General features: G+C 39.8%; 1 protein-coding gene across 2 annotated transcripts in view; it reads right to left on the minus strand.

The window, feature by feature from the left end:
• Positions 1 to 19,599, minus strand: part of YEATS2 (YEATS domain containing 2) — an 84,468-nt gene that overhangs the window by 40,208 nt on the left and 24,661 nt on the right. For both annotated transcript variants that reach the window (XM_049881493.1, XM_049881501.1), the window contains exons 7-13: positions 19,055 to 19,216; positions 12,201 to 12,312; positions 7,286 to 7,334; positions 6,642 to 6,818; positions 4,946 to 5,185; positions 2,787 to 2,945; positions 964 to 1,067 (exon numbers count right to left, since the gene is read on the minus strand). In XM_049881493.1, coding sequence (XP_049737450.1) covers positions 964 to 1,067; positions 2,787 to 2,945; positions 4,946 to 5,185; positions 6,642 to 6,818; positions 7,286 to 7,334; positions 12,201 to 12,312; positions 19,055 to 19,216 — 1,003 coding nt within the window. The remainder of the gene's footprint in view (positions 1 to 963; positions 1,068 to 2,786; positions 2,946 to 4,945; positions 5,186 to 6,641; positions 6,819 to 7,285; positions 7,335 to 12,200; positions 12,313 to 19,054; positions 19,217 to 19,599) is intronic.

Below are 19,599 nucleotides of genomic sequence, written 5' to 3' on the forward strand. Positions count from 1 at the left end.
GACCCTCTACTGTGATCCCTGTCAGAGCAGTCGGTGGTGGTAGCCGGGCACCATTTAGTTGATACTGGACTCTGTCTGGTTGAGGCTGTGGTAGACGTGGTCCATTAGTCCTCTGGACTGATCTTTCCCTTCTATCTTTAGTTTTCTTCATTCTCCCTTGCTACCAAAAGGGGTGAGACCAGTGTTGTATCTTAGATAGCTGTTCATAGGCTTTTAAGGCCCCAGACGCAACTCCCCAAAGTAGAATGTAGAACATTTTCCTTATAAACTATGTTATGCCAATTCAGCTAGATATTCCCTGAGACCATGGTCCCCACAGTCCTCAGTCTAGCAATTTCGTCCCTCAGGGGGTTTGGCTGTTTCTATGGAGCTTCCATGACCTTGCCTTGTACAAGTTGTGCTGGCATCCCCAGTATGGTGTACTGTCTTACCCTTTACCAAAGTTACCACTTATCTATTTTTTATTTAGTGTTTTTTCATCCCCACTCCCCTCTCCCTGGTAGCCATCAAAGATTGTTTCTTTTTGTGTGTAAGCCTTTCCATGAGTTTTTACAGTAGTGGTCTCGTACATTATTTGTCCTTTTGTGACTGACTTATTTCACTCAGCATAACACCCTCCAGATTCATCCATGTTATGAGATGTTTCACAGATTCACAGAGATGAGTATTTTTATAAAAAAATTTATAACAAAGCTGTTAAAAAAATTGGCCACCTGCTCAATACAGTAAGCTTTCAAATAGATGCTGGGTGACTGTTTGATAAAAGTGCTAAGAAGCATTTTCTATACGAGGAAGAGATCAAGGACCAGGCGGGGGAGTCTGGAGTATACAATCTTCCAGGTGTCTACTAGCATGAATCATCTGCTTTGTGAATTTTGCATTATTAAGGGACAGACTCTCGCTGAGGCTGAACAGACTGTCTTTAGAAGTCAGCCAAGTGCAACAACGCAGTAAGAGTGTTACCTTGACAGCAGATGAGACAAAACTACTTCCATGGATTTTAGGAATGGGGGAAGCTGGTCCCTGAGAGGCCTGGGAGGCAGTGGAGGGCTTGCTTGTAGGACTTCCTGATAAACAAGGCAGATTTAAAAATAAAGTATCAACTAAGTGAAACTTACAAAGTGCAATTTTAAAGCATTTTTCTCCACCCTCTCCTCTTTTTCATTATTTATTTTCTATCTTTAAGAGCTGAAAACTCTATTTCTGAAACTATTATGTCCTTATATGTAGAAAAATAAGTAACGGTATGTGGACGTTACACACTGGGCTCCTTACATGAGACGCTGTAATGAAGCAGCATCAGCTGTTCAACAAACGTGTCAGAAAACACACATTCTCATAAATGCTAGCTCCTTCAAAGCAGTTTCCATGGGAGGTTATACCTATTCCATAAAGTTCCCAATGCTCACAACTTGATTCCTCCCCTACTCCACTCACCAAACTTGCCTCCAAAGACTTTTGGCTGGTTCCGAAAATTAAACATCCTTACAGGGCACCTACTTGGCGACCCTTGAGTATACTCAAAAGGTTAAGTAAGCTGTGAAAGCAGTTACTTTCTAAAGGTTCCATAACTAAAGCACTCAAAGTGCATGGCTTTTCCACTTTGTAAAACTACTATTTGGAAAGGGCCCAACATACATCTGTTTTTGGTGGAGAATACTGAATATGCCATGGACTGTCAAAAGAACGAACAAATCTGTCTCGGAATAAGTACAGCCAGAATGCTCCTCAGATGCGAAAATGGTGAGACTTCATCTCATGTACTTTGGACATGTTATCAGGAGGGATCTGTCCCTGGAGAAGGACATCATGCTTGGTAAAGCAGAGGGTCAGAGAAAAAGAGGAAGACCCTCAATGAGATGGACTGATACAGTGGCTGCAACGATGGGTTCAACCATAACGCTTATGAGGATGGCACAGGGTCAGGCAGTGTTTTGTTCTGTTATACATGGGGTCGTCGTGAGTCAGAACCAACTGAACGGCAGGCACCTAACAACAATAATATTCATCCATGGTGTTAAATCCAGTACCTTAAAAAAAATTGGTCTCATTACCTTAGAGTCATCCCTGTGATTTCATTTACCTTTTCACGATTTAATTAGAAGCGAAAGTTACAGGCAAGTTTACACTTAGGAGCATGTGTTCAAATATAGTGGCTGATCAAAAGGAATAAATAAAATAATGCTAGTAAAGCACTTCAAAAAACCTGAAAACATGCAGTTGTGTGGCTTGATAACGAACACAAAGAATCCAAAACGTCACTCTCCTCCCTCTGGGAGTTCTCTTCTTTTAACTGTAGGTTTCAATTTCTCTCTCAGAGACAAAATTTTTCTTATTCACAGAGAAGTAAGGATCACTTTTTTATTTGATTTGGTAGCAATGTGTATGGCTCGCAAAACTATTCTTTTAATAAAAACATAATTTGGAAAATAACCACATTGCTTACAGGCCCAAAAAGAGTAAGACTTCCCAAAGGAAAATATTATCAATGAGAAAATAATTTCTAATAATCAAAAATTAATTAGGATTTACCTTTTTATTTTAGGGTTTACTTTTAATCCTTGAAAATTAAAAAGAAAACTTAAGGAAATTTCTAAAAATAAAACTGTTATGAACAGTAAATCTTCCCTCAGAGTAACAGCACTCGGGTTACTTTTATAATATTTACCTGGTTTATGGGTGGGGATTCCAGTCTTTCATTACACGGCTGCTGAGTCATGCCAGGATGTCGTCTTTAATAAAAGATCAACCCTTTTGGAATCCACAAACACTGACCAAATACACACCTGTACCGGGAGCAGTGGCACCAATAACCTGTGCGGGCTTGTCCATGATGACATAAGGGTTACTAATAACAGAGCCTGCACCGCCTTGCTTCACGTGGACTGGAGTAGAAGTTGGGGTTCGAGGCAATGGTGATGGACTTGGAGTTGATATTGGGGAACCTTTATTAATTAAAGAGAGAGACGAGAAAGAAAATACATATACTCAGCCCACCTAAGAAGATGCTGAAGAAAAAAGAGGGGCAGGGTGGCCAGAACACAGGTGACAAATGAGGAAAAGACAATAGACCAGTCTGCCTCGGGTTCTGAGCACAGTAGCACAGCATAGGCCACGGATCAGCACGTTCACTGTCCACCTCCCTCCTCTGTGGACAGGCAGCAGCAGGGGGCTTTTTGTAAGCAGATTTTCAGGCCCCAGCCCAGACTTACTGAAAATATACCTGCGTTTTAACAAGATCATCTGGTGATTTGCAAGCATGTCACATGACAGCGTGGAGCTGCTGTATCCTGAAGATAACACATATAGCTCTTGTCATCACAGGCAGGCTGTTACAATACTGGGTACCTGTGGCTGTCGGGTTGATTCCAACTCACAGCAACCCTACAGGACAGGGTAGAACTGCCCCAAAAGGTTTCCAAAGCTGTAATCCTTACAGAAGCAGACTGCCACATCTTTCTCTTGCGGAGCTGCTGGGTGGGTTCGAACCATCAACCTTTTGGTTAGCCACAGAGCACTTTAACCACTGCGCCACCAAGGATCCTTTATAATCAGGGCTTCAAACTGGTTCGTTCTGGCTCAACCCCCTGCTGAGAATTTGCCTTTTCACCCCAGGTACACTGAATCAGAATCTACAGTTTACCAAGGTCCCCAGGGGATACATAAGGATCTTGGTAAAATGTAGATTCTGACGTAAGAATCACCTGGGGACTTTGGTAAACTGTAGATTCTGATTCAGTGTACCTGGGGTGAAAATGCAAATTCTCAGCAGAGTGTCGAATCGAACAAACCAGTTTGAAGCCCTGTTTATAATATGGGGTACACACTAAAATAAGGGTGGAATCAGTAAGTGAACAGCTGGACTTAAGAACCAGGTGTCCTGATTTACAACTAATTTCCAATAGGAAAATGTGAAATTCACCTACCCAAGACAAAAGTCTCTGTCAAGACAATGTCACAACCAAGGTTCAGAGGGATTCAAATTCCCATAGAATACTCTCAAAGGTTAATTATGTACTGCTAAACATTTTTCTGAACTTCAAATCAATTTATAAGTCCAGCTATTCCATTTCCAAAGCGGCAAGCTCCAGAATGTTTCTGACTGGTAGGTAAAATTATACATTCTTCTACCTATCCTAAATTAAGCTTTTCTGAGCTTTATGAGAGACATTCTTGACACTTCCTTGTTTTGATAAGTCCATGTTTATTCTAAAACTTTTCATCAGTTTCAATGACTTGGGAATACATTTCTGCTTAGCTGTTTAATCTTAGCGACTTCATTTATGTGTTGTTTAGACGCCCTCTCACTGCCTGGATGCTTTTAATTACCCCTTTCATGTCTTCTCTGAGTCAGTACAGCCAAAACCATGAAGTACACTCTGATGAAGATTCCTACTAGAAGTTTATCTAGCATAAATGTGGCAAAGAGCTGCCGTGAGGCAAAGTACTACCCAACTTCACAACTACCAAGGAATAAATGATGTTCTAGCGTGGCCAGAAAGAGATTAAAAGATAACTGAACTCCAAACCAATTCCAACCCTTGACACTTAACTCCGAACCAAATGGCCTCTAAATTTTTTCTATGACTGACCACTCCGGTTTCCATATATAATAACCCCAAAAATTCAATTCCTACTTTAGTTTCCACTTCCTACCCTAGCAAAGGTTTCACCTGTGCTGTTCACAGGTAAAACTGGAGAGGGAGGGCACAAAAGTTTGAACATTTTGTATTTAATTTCTTCCCACATTCAACAATTGGTTCCATATGAATGACTCTGCCCCCAATTAAGTGCTATGAACAGTGATTAGCTCTCTTGTTTAACAAAAACCTTGCTTAGAAGAACTTGGGGGAAAAAAAAGCCAAAGTGCTCTGTTTTGTTATTCCTGCAATATTTACATCCAGTCAACTCCCCCAGCATCATCTTCAACACCTCTTCTGCATACCTGACACAATCTTGCAGCTCATGGTGATGGGCTGGAAGGACTTGCCAGGTGACTCAGGATTAGGAACCTGACTTTGTGTCACAATCTTGCAGCTTGATGCTATTGGCTGGAAAGCTGAATTGCCATGAGAACAAAAGGTAACTTTCTGGGATGCTGTTATTTTGGTGGGTGTTCGTTCCAATGAAGATGGCAAAGAATAAAATGTAGTGTGTCTCTCAGCTTCAGTGTTAACTGGGAATCCTGATTAAAATGGAACAGGCAAACGATGTGTCATAGGTCACTCTGAAATATTAAACCTTACCATCACGAAAAAAGAACGAAACAACACAAATCCCTCATCATTTCAGCAGCCATTTAAACCACTTATCAGCAGTAAAACAAATATAATCAACAGTATTTCTTATACCTTTCTAAATTTTGGGGGTGAAAAGTAAACGGCATGCCCAGAATTACATTAAAATTTTAATTAAAATTAGAAAACACATCAACTATAAACCATACATAACACAAAAAGCACACCAATTCATTATGTTCTCCCATTTTTTTACTTACGAATTGAAAACTCTTTAAATTGGAGAAAGGGGAAAAACTCAAAAGAAAGCATTTGCTTCATCTAATGATGTTCATCTATCAAATGCCCATAAAAAGGATGCAACTGAGATCTAAAGAGGAATAAAGTTGAGACTTCACAAAATAATGACTATATTAACATTACATTACAATATGGGCCTAGAGATAAAACTAACACTATTTAGAATCCATTTTATTTCTTTTTATATATATTATCTATATATAAAATTATATACTTACTAAATGGAAAAATGCCAGGGTCAAAGGTATTTTTGTTATGATCACTCTTATATTGTATTTTTAAAAAGATGAGATGCTTAATTTTAATATTTCCTGTTCACCTAATCAGGGGCCGAGCCAAAAAGTCTCCCACTAGAAGAAGACATTATAATCACCAAAGAATAAAAATCTAATACTTTTTAGTGACTTCTACATTATATAAAATATTTACAGAACTTTATGAAAAACATTTTTCTGAGGAGAGTAGGGACGTAGCTGTCTTCATACTAGGACTGAGTACAGTAGTCCCCCATATTCCATGGGGATACGTTCCAAGACCCGCCCCTGCGGATGCCTGAAACCGGAGACAGCACCAAACCCTATATACACTATATTTCTTCCTACACATACATGCCTTTACTTAAAGGAAGCACTTTACAGATTCTCTTTGGCACATCTGAATTGCCAGCACCACTACTCTTGCGCTTTGGGGCCATTAAGTAAAATGAGGGTTACTTGAACACAAGTACTTTGACACGGCGACAGTGGATCCGGTAACTGAGACGGCTACTAGCTAACGGGCAGGTAGGTAGTGTGCACAGTGTGGATACACCAGACAAAAGGATGATTCACGTCCTGGGCAGGGCGGTGCCAAATTTCATCCTGCTACTCAGAACGGTGCACAATTTAAAACTTATGAGCTGTTTACTTCAGATCACGATTGACTGCGAGTAACTGAAACTGCGGATACTGGGGGGACTACTACAATGGAAGCAGCATGCCTATTTCTGGAAAAACTATTCTCCACACACTCTAAGCCTCTGAAAGCAGCAGTTCAGAATCATATTATGCAGATGAGAAAGGAATGCCCCAGGATGATGACACACAAGAGAAAATGCTACGTTACCTTTCTCCACAGAGGGGTCAGGTACTGGCTCGTGTGACTGCTTTATGGGTGAGGAAGCTTTCACTGGGGCTGGAATGGTTAAAGGCAAAGATGGAGGGGCATCAGAGACATCTGATTCAGAGGACTGAGGATAAATGTAGTCTTCTCCAAGAGAATGCCGATGGAGCTCAACATCCACTACCTACACAATTGGGCAACAATCCGGGCTCGTGAGTCCACCATCAACATCACAGGAAGCCCAATCCATAGCAATTATTTGTACTCAAAATTATTTTATTTGCTTTTGTGTTTCCTGTCTACCCACCACCCCCCCACCCTCAACAGTACCAAGACTATCACTCCGTGAGGATTGGTGCCTGTCTTGTTAATTTCTGAATCACCAGCACCTGGATCAGCACTCTAGCATACAGTAGGCGCTCAATAAATATTTTCTGATATAACACAGCACATTTCCTGTAAAAAAAAAACCTGTTTCCCTAGACAGAGTAATACCTAACTAGCTGACTGCTGAGTGGTTATAATGGCCACTGCTGGTATTACATCACACACACACAAAAAAATCTAGTGCTCATTTATTTTTTCTAATTAAAAATGAAGATCAATTTTCATTCTACTTCTTCCCAAATAATACTGTGGGAAGAAACCTACCGTCTCTGCTCCAAGAGTCTGCAAGCCAGTGTAAGTTCTATCCAGCTGTAGAAAGATACGAAAAGACCATTACATTCCATTGAGCTTACTTGTAAATCTTAGGACATATATCTAAGACTCCTTTCACCACAAGGATTCATAGATCTACTTTCACTGTTGTGTAAACTATCAAGGTATCACTTCATTAAAAACCCTCTTAACTTCTTTTTCCTGAGGGAAAAAGCTGAATAAAAGTAGTAAGAATCTCAGATTCACAAGCAGTTATTTTATACATATATATACACACACACACATACATGGAAACCCCGGTGGTGTAATGGTTAAGAGCTATGGCTGCTAACCAAGAGGTCAGCAGTTCAAATCTGCCAGGCGCTCCTTGGAAACTCTATGGGGCAATTCTACTTATAGGGTCGCTATGAGTCGGAATCGACTGGATGGCAGTGAGTTCATATATATATATATATATATATATATACACACACGTATATGTTTCTATCATATATTTTAGCCAGGCCTGTCTTTAAAGGCACCTCTGGGTGGGTTTGAACCACCAACCTTTCAGCTAGTAGTCGAACACAGAACCATTTTTTGTACTAAGTCTTCGAAGTGTATGTGACCCTTACAGCACACATCTCAATTTGATCTAGCCACACTGCAAGTGCTCAACAGCCATGTGTGGTAAGCAGCTACCATACTGGGCAGTATAGCTCTAGAGAGTCTATGACAAGTGCTTCTGTTAACAAGACACTTTTTTTTTTTTTTAAATTGTGCTTTAGGTAAAGGTTTACAAGACCAAATTAATTTCCCATTCAATAGTTATTATAATTTTAAAAGGTGTCCTGGTGGCACACTGGTTAAAATGCTTGGTTGCTAACCTAAAGGTCAGCAGTTTGAATTCACCAGCCACTTTGCAGGAGAAAGATGTGGTGGTCTACAGCCTTGGAAACCCTATAAGGCAGTTCTACTCTGTCTTACAGGGTCACTAGGAGTCAGAATCGACTCAATGGCAGTGGGTTGGGTTGAATTAGTGTAACTTTCATATAAACTATGTTGTTGTTAAATGCCATTGGGTCAAAATCTATTATAAGGACAATCTAAAAATGAAGGAAGTTTTATACACAAAAAAAATACTACAGCATTATCTATAATAACCATAAGCCAAAAGCAATATACCGATAGAGGAATGGTTACGTAAACCACAGACCATCAATTTGTGAAATATTATGCAGCCACTTAGATGATGTTTACAAAGACTATGTAAAAATATTAAAAAGACTATAAAATTACATATACAGTGTGATGACACAATCATATACTTATGGTATATTTAATAAGCACTTTTGAAAAAAATGAATGAAAATTTCTGCAAGATAGGCAATGCTAATTACTTTAAATATATTAACATCATGGATATTTTAGAGGAGAGAAATGAGCATAAACTGAGTGAATATTTTAATAATATAAACAAAAGAGTTTATAATTACATATAAACAGGCTAAGTTCTTATTTATAGCTTACCATTTTAAAAAAAGGATTTGTGACAACGTATCAATATAAATACTATACGGAGAGATTCAAAGAAATAATAATAAAGTTGGGCATAAAGGAAAGTTAAGGATAAAGGGAAAAAAAAGGCAGCCATGTAGATTTCAAGTCTTTCTGAGTTCCTTGGAAGCCAACACAAACAGCACGACACAGTGAGTCATGAGATTTAGTGTTCATAAGATAAAAAACAATAAAGCGTGGATTAATAGTAGTTCCTGGAGTTGTAATGCTTAAACATTAGCCAATAGTATGACTGTTAAAAAGACAAAGGCATACAACTATTGGTCTACACTCAGCTGGAACAAAAAAGAAGGAAACCAAAGACTCAAAGAAGAAACTAGTCTACAGGACAAAGAGTCTACGCGAACCACAGCCTCGTCTACCCTGAGACCAGAAGAACTAGATAGTGCCCAGCTACCACTACCAACTGTTCTAATCAGGGCTACAATACATGGACCCTGATAGAATAGGAGAAAAATATGGAACAGAACCTCAAATTAAAAAAACAAAAACAAGTGGACTGGGTGAGACTGGAGGACTCCCCAAACTACTGCCCTGAGATACTCTTCAAACCCTGAACTGAAACTAATCCCTGAGGTCTCCCTGTAGCTAAATAACAGATGGACTCAAAAAATAACGAACACCATCCATAAGTGCTGTGCTCCTTTAAGAAATCACCTATACAAGACCAAATGGTCAACAGAATTTCACAACGCAGAGAGATCATTGAGGGCTTAAATAGTTAAATAGCCAGAAAAGTGTCAGAGAGAACAGGAACTTGAAGAATGGGAAGAATTCAAATAGGCATCTGAGGAGAGGAAGAGTGTGAACAAACACAAGGGAAGAAGGCCCATGGCATTTCTGGGACACAAACATACTGATCTGGCTGGAGAAGGATGTTCCCGCAGGCGATTAGTGTGAGACAATTTGGGACAAGTATGTTGAGTTAAAATGTGAGGACCCCCAAAAAGTAGGATGGGGAGTTTGAACTTGAAAGGAAGTCAATCAAAGTTTTTGAGAGAGGAATGGCTTGATGGCTCTGCTGTTTTAGGAAGACTAATCTGATGGTGGTGTGTAGAAAGGACTGAGGGGAGAGAAAACATGAGAGTTAAGGAACACGATCAGGAAGAGTAGAATGGTAGCCTCACGATGGTGGGATGGGTAGAATGTAAAAGAGATTATGAAAAAAGAATATTGGTCTACAACTGAATGAGTATTTAGAACACAGAAAGAAGACTCAAAGATGGTTCTGAGAGTTAACACAGAAATGACAGAGAAAATGATATTCCAGTACAAATGAAGAATAATGGTCACAACACGGATGTTCAGGGCCTCGAGGCCAATAAGTAGTAAAACTGGTAAGAAATACTTTAAATACTGTCATTTTAAAATACTGTGTTTCAATCTCCCGCCACGAACTCTAAGTGATATGAAAAACAAAAACAAACCCACTGCCATCCAGTCAATTCCAACACACAGTGACCCTACAGGACAGAGTAGAACTGCTCTGCAGAGTTTCCAAGGAGCAGCTGGTAGATTCGAACTACGAACCTTTTGGTTAGCAGCCAAGCACTTAACCACTCAGCAACCAAGGCTCCTAAATGATATATGCCACAGGATGTATGGAAAATCATGTAAACAATGTTCTTTATTTTAGGGACTAGGGTTGGGTCCAAACCAAAACCAAAACCAAACCCACTGCCGTCGAGTCGATTCCAACTCACAGCAACCCTACAGGACAGAGTAGAACTGCCTCATAGAGTTTCCAAGGAGCACCTGGCAGATCTAAACTGCCGACCTCTTGGTTAGCAGCTGTAGCACTTAACCACTATGCCACCAGGGTTTCCAGGGTTGGGTCCAGTGCAACATAAAGGTATGTACAATGCTTAAAGTAGGGTAAACAGAAAGCGAAACTATTCTAGATCTTCCTCTAGTAAGTGGGCCAGCATCCTGCCCTTCCGAACAAGGTGGCTGTGTGTTCTTTATTTGGTTTCAGTTCTTCTCTGAGGTCCTAAGGCAATCTAGTCTTATAGTAATCTCCAGAAAATAACTTATACATGAAGTTAACAAAATCCTATCACCAACAGAGGGCATATTCAGCATGCCTTGAAGTTGAAAGGGGTGCATTTGTGGAACAAAGGAAAAAAAGGGATTATACAGATAGACTCATCTTTTTTGTTCAATTCTGGGACAAAATTAATGGGAGCAATCTGGTAAACCCTAAGCAAAGTCAGGTGCGTTGGGAGAAGTAAAATATTAGGATTATATCAAACGTAGAGAAAAATGCACACAAAACTACCATACAGAGTGCCTAAGGGAAAAATAATGTGCTTGTAAAAGTTATAAATTATAAAATATATTCTATAAATGTTAAATGTTGATTATATAAAACTGGAGAATATTAGAAAAATATAAAAAGAGGGAAAATTGCCCATTTTTTCATTGTCTTAATTGCTCTAACATTTTGATTTATTTCCTCTGTATTTTTTTTTCTACCTTTAAAAATTCACATAGTTTTATAACCCGTGCTGTTCACTTACTATAATGATAGTATTTTCCCACATACAGCAAACACTTCATAAAATATAATTTATGATGGCTACATAATGAACCCTGTGGATATACCAGGAACCATTTCTTACAATACAAAAGTATTACAACGTTATATAGTACTTTCTATTTTTCAAAACATGCTTACTTGTATTTTACTATAACCTTATGGGGCAAACAGGTAAGACTTAGTATTTGCCTCATTTTATACAAGAGTAAATAGATTGAAAAAAAGAAATGTTTCAGTAACGTGGCCCCAAGCAAAACAATAATGGTGAGGGCTAATCAGAGATCCAAGTCTTCTATCAGCAGACCAGCTCACCTCTGTACAGAATGCACATTGTGCTGTAAAGCAGGTCCCCATCCCCACCAAGAGGGCAAAGGAGTGTCGTGGCAATAAGCAAGTTGTTGTTCTTAGCTGCCGTCGAGTCAGCCCCAGACTCATGGTGCCTATTCTGATCCATAGTTCTTATTTTTTTAAATCCACAGGTTTTCACTGGGTGATTTTTGTAATTAGATCTACCAGGCCTTTCTTCCTGGTCTAAAACTCTGCTGAAACCTGTTCAACATCACATTATCATAAGCCTCCACTGACAGACAAGCGGCAGCTGTGCCCGAGGTGCACTGGCTGAAAATCCCACGCACAGGGGGGATTTTCTACCATGGAACCACCACTGCCCTCAGCAGTAAGCATACTGCACTACAAACAGTTTATCTTGCTTCTGCTGTGACTGACCACTTTTCTCAGAAGGCATAAGTACCAAGTGACAAAGGGCACTTAGCATCTGGGGAGCGTGCAATGCTCTGTTACGGTACCTTCAGGTTGTGTATGATATCTATCCTCTTGTTCTGGCTGTCCTTAAAGTGCACTTGGACTCTGACAGGAAACTCACCCCAGCCTCTTCTGGTCAGATGAAAAGGAGGTTCTCTAGGGAAAAGCAGACATTAGCACATTCATCCACGTCCACTCCTTCATCTCGGAGAGAAACAGTTTCCTCAGGATGGAGAGATTAGAAACTCACTTCCTTCTGAGACTCATTTAGGCTTCCTCATTTGACACTAAACCAATATGCTAAACGTTCTATAAAGTTTATTATAAAAGAGAACTGATTATAAAGAAAAAAATAAGCTCAAACCTATACTAAACTTTCAAGTACCAAATCATCAGAGGAGACTCAGACCACATCATCTGATGTCATTGTTTCCAGATGAGGGGACCCAAACCTTTAGAAATGGTTAAGTGATGTGATGGACGCCACACCACTAGAGCCAGAGCCCTTGACTGAAACTCCACAGACACAGGCTCTGAGTTACATGTTCTCTACCCTACACTCTAATATTTGTTCCTCCACTGTGGAAAAAAACAAAATAAATCATGAAAATGCCAATCTGAAAGTGACAAGTTATTTGAAACTGTCTAGTAAGAGGACTTAGAAGAAAATGTTATGGCTTGAACTAGGTCCCCCCAAAATGTATATCAACTTGGATAGGCTATGATTCCCAGTATTGTGTGGTTGTCCACCATTTTGTCATCTGATGTGATTTTCCTATGTGTTGTAAATCCCGCCTCTATGATGTTAATGAGGCAGGAATCAATCTACAAGATTAGGTTGTATCTTCAGACAATCTCTTTTGAGATATAAAAGAGAGAAGCAAGCAGAAAGACGGGGGACCTCATGCCACCAAGAATGAAGGACCAGGAGCAGAGCACGTCCTTTGAACCTGGGGTCCCTGTGCTGCAAACCTCCTAGATCAGGGGAAGGTTGATGACAAGGACCTTCCCTCAGAGCGGAGACAGAAAGCCTTCACCTGGAGCTGGCTCCCTGAATTCAGACTTCCAGCCTCCTAGACTGTGAGAGAATAAATTTCCGCTTGTTAAAGCCCATCCAGTTGTGGCATTTCTGTCACAGCAGCACTAGATGACTAAAGCAGAAACTATGTTCACAATTAGATCTTCCCTAGACAGTGACTACGATTTTAGTGGACAGACGGGAATGCGTGTGAATGCAGGCTGGACCAGAGAATTTTTAGTCAAATATAATTGGTGAAGGGTGGGGAGGAGGAGAAATAGATGAAACAAGACTAGTAAACCGTTAATAACTGTTAAAGCTGGGTGGTGGGTACTCTACTTCTGTGTATGCTTGAAAATTTCCATAAAAAATTAAAAAATATAACTGTGAGTTCTTTAAGTACTCAAAAACATTATGGTATAAGTTAATGGGGGAAGAGCAAGAATGCCTTTAAAATGGAAATGTTTATTATGAATCACCAGCTTGGAATTATTATAATGAAAGAAGACGCCAAGACTGCAGGGAGAAAAAAACTTTTAGCTGGATGTGCTTTTGGAAAACTAAGGAGAGACATGAATTCAGCCAGGAAGTGCCTGAGAACCCAGTCTGAGAGAAGCCTAAAAACAGATGGTAATTATCAAGCACAGAGCCAGGGGTCACCAGGAGAGCCCAAGATAGGAAAAACCCCTGTGCATGAGAGTGGCCTGGAAAGTAGAGAAAGCAGCACCTAAGTCATAAGATAGCAGAGAAAACTGGAGTGCCCTAGACAGAAGACCGCCAACCGTCAGCCTAACTCAGCTGAGTTGGTAGGACAAGCAGCCAAGGGGTTGGTGGAGATTCAGACAGAAACAAAAGATGTTTGGCCATGGTGAGATGTCACTTCACACCCACTACGATGGCCATTATCAGAAAAACAGAAACTAACAAGTGTTGGTGAGGATTTGGAGAAACTGGAACCCTCGTCCACTGCCGGTGGAAATGTAAAACGGTGCAGCTGCCATGGGAATGTTTAGGGGTTCTTCAGAAAATTACACATAGAATCGCTGTATGAAGCAGCAATTCCACTCTCAGGCATGTTCCATTTAAAGCAGGGACTCACACAGATGTGTGTGCACCAGTGTTCACGGCAGCATTATTCACAACAGCCAAAACAAAGGGTGGAAACAACCCAAGTGTCCATCAACAGATGAACGGATGCACAAAATGTGGTACGTACTGACAGCAGAAAGTTATTCAGTCATCAAGAGAAATGAAATTCTCATACATGCTATGGCATGGAGGAACCTTGAAAACATGCTGAGTGAAATAAGTCAGACACAAAAGGAAGACTACTGTGTGATCCCACCTGCATGGAACATCTAGATTAAGCAAATGCAGAGAGACAGAACGCAGATCAGTGGTTACCGGGGCTGGGGAAGGAGAGGCTAGGAGTTACTGCTGAAGGAGTACTGGAGTTTCTGCTCAGGGTGATGTAAACTTTCAGAAATGGATAGTAAAGATGGTAGCACAACTTGGTAGAAGTAATTAATGTCACTGAATTGTATGCTTAAAAACAACTAAAATGTCAAACTTTGTTATTTTACCACAATAATTTTAATATTACAATAAAATTTAAACAAAACAACTTACAGAGATCTGCTTGCAGAAGCGCAAAGTGACCTTGCTTCCTAATCCTATGTCACATTTTCTCACCTGTGCCTAGAAACTGTACTAGCACCTAAAGATTCACAGACTTTCATACAAATACCTTAAAAAAATTTTAAAAAGGCTTGGGGGTCAATGGGAAGGCGACTTGAGGTAACAGTCTGAACAGGGATTCAGGGCCAGATACATGTACAGGGGGCCCTAAAGGTATGGTGGGCTGAAGAATAAAGAAATTTTACTGATGGGAAGTTTGATCACATAAACTCTAACTGGACAGTCTAAACTCATTTTGCAATATGCCTAAATTACACTCTTTATATGCTAAAATTCTCTCACAATGGATACAGTAAAACTAGGTATGATCCTCAATTTACACACATGAGCCAAACTTCAGTGACTAGTTGGCGTCCTTAAGAGGAAGAACCTCAGCCACGAAAGACAGTAAAGTGGCACAAAGCTGGGAACCAGCGAACCAATGCCTTCAACAGGAAATCCCCCTACAACCGTGTCTCCGAAAGCAAAAAGGGCATCCAAGACCTACCAACAGACAAGACATAACTGACAAATTTTATGCTTCCGAAGACACACACATTTCACACAAAAAAGGACTGCTTTCCCTAAACAGAATTCTATTCTTTCTAGATTCCTCACAGAAGGTGATACATACCAATGATCAAGAAGGAAAACCAACAAAAATATAGGGCTTAAAAAAGAGAGGAGGGCTTTACTAGAAATGCAGAATGTACATTTATATTTAAATAACTCCTTGACCAACTACAGGGTCGCTGTGAGTCGTAATCAACTCGGTGCCAATGAGTATGGTTTTCTGTCCAACTAATTCATTTAGAGGGCCACTCTTTCAGGACCACTCCTAGCAACCCAGAACTCACTACTTAAGGAGGCTGACTCTCCCTTACATTTCTGAGTAGCGATTATAAACAAATCTTCTCTACCTCTGGCATGTTAGTTAGTTCTAGAAATGTCTGGAATCCCTAAGAATAAATTCCTCCTCCACATGACAGATTTTCAAAAGAGCTAAAACATTCATTTCTTTTCAGGGTGAAACCTTACCTTCTGTTCCTTTAACCGTTACCCACGTGATGACGACCGTTAACAGCAGGAACTGCAGTCTAACACTGCTTATTCTGACCCAAACACTGTTTGAAACCCTTCGTATCTGTTAACAGATTAACCTTTACGACCAAAAAACCAAAAACCAAACCCGCTGCCGTAGAGTAGATTCCAACTGATACTGACTTTACAGGACAGAGCAAAACTGCCCCACAGGGTTTCCAAGGAGCGCCTGGTGGATTCAGAACTGCTGACATTTTGGTTAGCAGCCGTAGCTCTTAACCACTATGCCACCAGGGTTTCCTCACACACATCCATTAATGCTGCCATCTACTGATCCCTAGGTCTTCCCATTCATTTCTTGACGATATCAGTCTGGCTCAATGTCACCCTCTCCAATTCTACTACCTAATTGTTGGCAATTCATATACACACAGATGATCTCTCAATAACCTGGCTTATCCATTCCTAGGGTTCCTCTCCTCCATGATCCTTTGCTGTTCTTTACGTTAGTCAACTCAACCCCACAGTCACATCCTAGATGCTGCCATCGCCAACAACTGTAATCCCATTATCTAAATTTCATGTACCCCAATCTGACCATCAGCTCCTACCCTTCTAGTTTATTCCCTTAAGGACTCCAACTCCAATTACCTTTCAACCTCTACCAGTACCCTCAATCCACCCTCACCTCACCCAGCCCAAAGGGTCAGTCACTATAATCACTCCATTGAGTATACCTCTAACCCTCCAGCCTCACTCATTTCAATATACTCATTTGGCAAAACCACAGACCTGGTTAAATAAAAGTAATTTTCTAACTATTCCTCACTTGTATTCATGAAGCTGATTACAGCTGGAGAAAAACAACTTCATTGACTGGTCTCACTTAAAAACGGTTGCAAACCTAAGCGCGTCCTTCGTGCAGTCAGGCAATCACACTTTTGTCCTTAGTCAGACAATCATTCCCATCTCCTTTCTTCTCAAAGGCCCAGAACTTCTCCCCTAGGCTGAAAAGCTTAGGAACTATCCCAGATTGAGAGAGACTGTGACGTTAATTGTATGTGTCAACTTGGCAAGGCTCAAAAAAAAATGAAGGAAGTTTTATAAGCAGTAGAAAAAGAAAAAAAAAATCTCATTTGCATTGGAAAACTAGCGTACTTGCTTTGACTCTCTGAGATTGTTCTAGATAGATACATCTGGACAGTAAATAATTGAAACCAATAAAGGGTTCAGGCAAATGTGTAGACACATAGTTTCCCTATATATAAAATCAATATTCAGTTTAAAACAAATAATGGAAAATCATATTTAAAAAAATAATAAAACCATCAGATACTTAGAAATAATCTTAATGAGATAAACAAGGTCTATGTTAATTTAGGTAAGAATACGATAAGGAAACTAAAAAACTTTGCTGAGCATAAAATAAATTCAGAATAAAAGATGAAACATAATACTCTTGGATGGTAAGATTAAGTATCATGAAAAATGTGAAAATTCATCATTAATTCAGTGCAATTCCAACCTATAACCAGACACTTTTAACTTTAACGTCATCTGGAACAACGTATGTCCAAGAATGGCCAGGAAAAAGCTGAGAAGAATAAGGATGAGGAGGGACATACCCTACCAGATTATCAGGTATAAAGCAAAACAATTAATAATGCTGGTAGAAAAAACTGTCAGAGTCCAGAACCAGGTTCATGTTCATGTGGAAACTTAGTGTAGAATAAATTTAAGAAGGGTGGATCAGCTCATAATAGATACAGGGACAATAATAACGTCATTCACATGAGAACGATAAACATGCTAACCCAACTCACACCATCCACAAAAATAAATTCAAATAGGTTTTCAACTTCACTTCAGCCACTCCCATGGTTATTATCAGTAAAACAAAAAACCAAACCCACTGCTGTCGAATCAATTCTGACTCATAACAACCTTATAGGACAGAGTAGAACAGCCCAACAGGGTTTCCAAGGAGCGGCTGGTAGATTTGAACCAATGACCTCTTGGTTAGCAGCTGAGCTCTTACCCACTGCGTCACCAGGGCTCCTTAGTATCAATACTACCTATATAAGTCTCATTTCCAAGGATCCTCTTTTCTGACTGACCACCAGCCTCTGTCTTTCCAGTTCAGTTGCTATGCCAATTATTCTTGGACCCCACTGGGGCTTCTGTTTGTGACCACATCAGTTTTCATTCTCCATCACTGCTCTAATCTGACTCACTTCTCTCCTTACTCAGCTCAGATTCTATGGTCTACCACTACAATAATCTAGTCATCAAAGTGCAGAAATCATAGCCCACAGACCAAGGTTTTGGAGGAATTGTCTATATGCATGCTGGAATCCTTAAGAATAATGGTAGAGAGAAACACAGAAAACTGAGTGCTAAAATCTTTTTTGAAACAGGGAGTGGCTGGAAATTAGTAAATGACTGCAAAGAGGGACAGCTGATCGTGTAAGGTGCTGCAAAGGAACTGAGGTTTTTTTAGGGAGGAGGGAAAAGGTGGTGGGACAGCCACGATTACAAGCAAAGAAGACAACCACCCCACCTCCAGGCCCCCACTGTACATGGTATGTGGGAGAAAAAAAGTCACCACTTGGAAGGGCTACAGAAACAGCAATAATTTGTTTAAAAGGAAGGAGTGAAGGGAATATACTGAAGACAACTTGGACACAGGAGATTTTGTTAATAATAAACCGTAACTACCTCCACAGAACATTCACACAATGTACGGATATACGATATAGAACATCAAATAAAAATGTCCAGAATATGCGGCTAAATGCAACAAGTAAATTTCAAAATAATATGCATATTGTCATCACACCTTTGTGAAGTAATAACAGTAACAATAATGTGGGTTAGTGAATGTATAAAAAACCAGCATTAGATGTTACTTTTGGGAGGATGACATGGATCACGGGAAATGACAACATTAAATACTTCTATAACGGTGCATTTCTACATTTAATTGTTATATTCTGATAGTTGCCTGTTCGGTGAGGCAGTAATCTACAACAGGTAACAACAGGCTAAAATCATGTTGTGGCCAAGAGCCAAGGCTGAGTAAATTAATAATACAGGACTTTCCAGTTAAATCTACTTCAATAAATCTGCACTTCTTAGGCTAAATAACTCAAGTATACTTACCTAACCTCCACGAGGTCATTTGGTTTATAGCTGGGATGAAGGAAGAACCAAACTTTCTTGACAAAATGATTAATGCTGGGTTCTCTACGAGACCCTCGGACATATACCATCCACTTATGGGTTGACTGGTCATTTTCTTCTCTTTTATCTGGAGGTATATACCTAAAGCAAAAGAAAAGAAGAAAGGAATCTAAATTCATTTTTCCTTCAAAAACCTTACAACACAATTAATATCCACTTACACCAAGATTAAAGCTCTAGCAATATTTAACAGTCATATTGCCTAACCAAAAACACCAGAGTCTTTGCAGTTAATCCTTTCATTTTTTTTTTTCTTTTCTTTCTAAAACATTTAGGGGGGAGGGGGTCTAAGGGGCATTCCCTTTAAGTTTTGTTTTTAAATATCAGCCTGCAATTAAAAAAAAAAAAAAAGTCAAACTTGCTTTTTCTGCCAAGTGGGTACATGAGGTAGAAATGAACTGGCACATTTTATTCCTGGATTAGAGAACCTCTACCCTTTAGGTTGATTTCATTCAGGTTTCAGG

This window comes from Elephas maximus, chromosome 1 (assembly GCF_024166365.1).
Source record: "Elephas maximus indicus isolate mEleMax1 chromosome 1, mEleMax1 primary haplotype, whole genome shotgun sequence".
In the NCBI taxonomy this organism is placed as follows: domain Eukaryota; kingdom Metazoa; phylum Chordata; class Mammalia; order Proboscidea; family Elephantidae; genus Elephas; species Elephas maximus.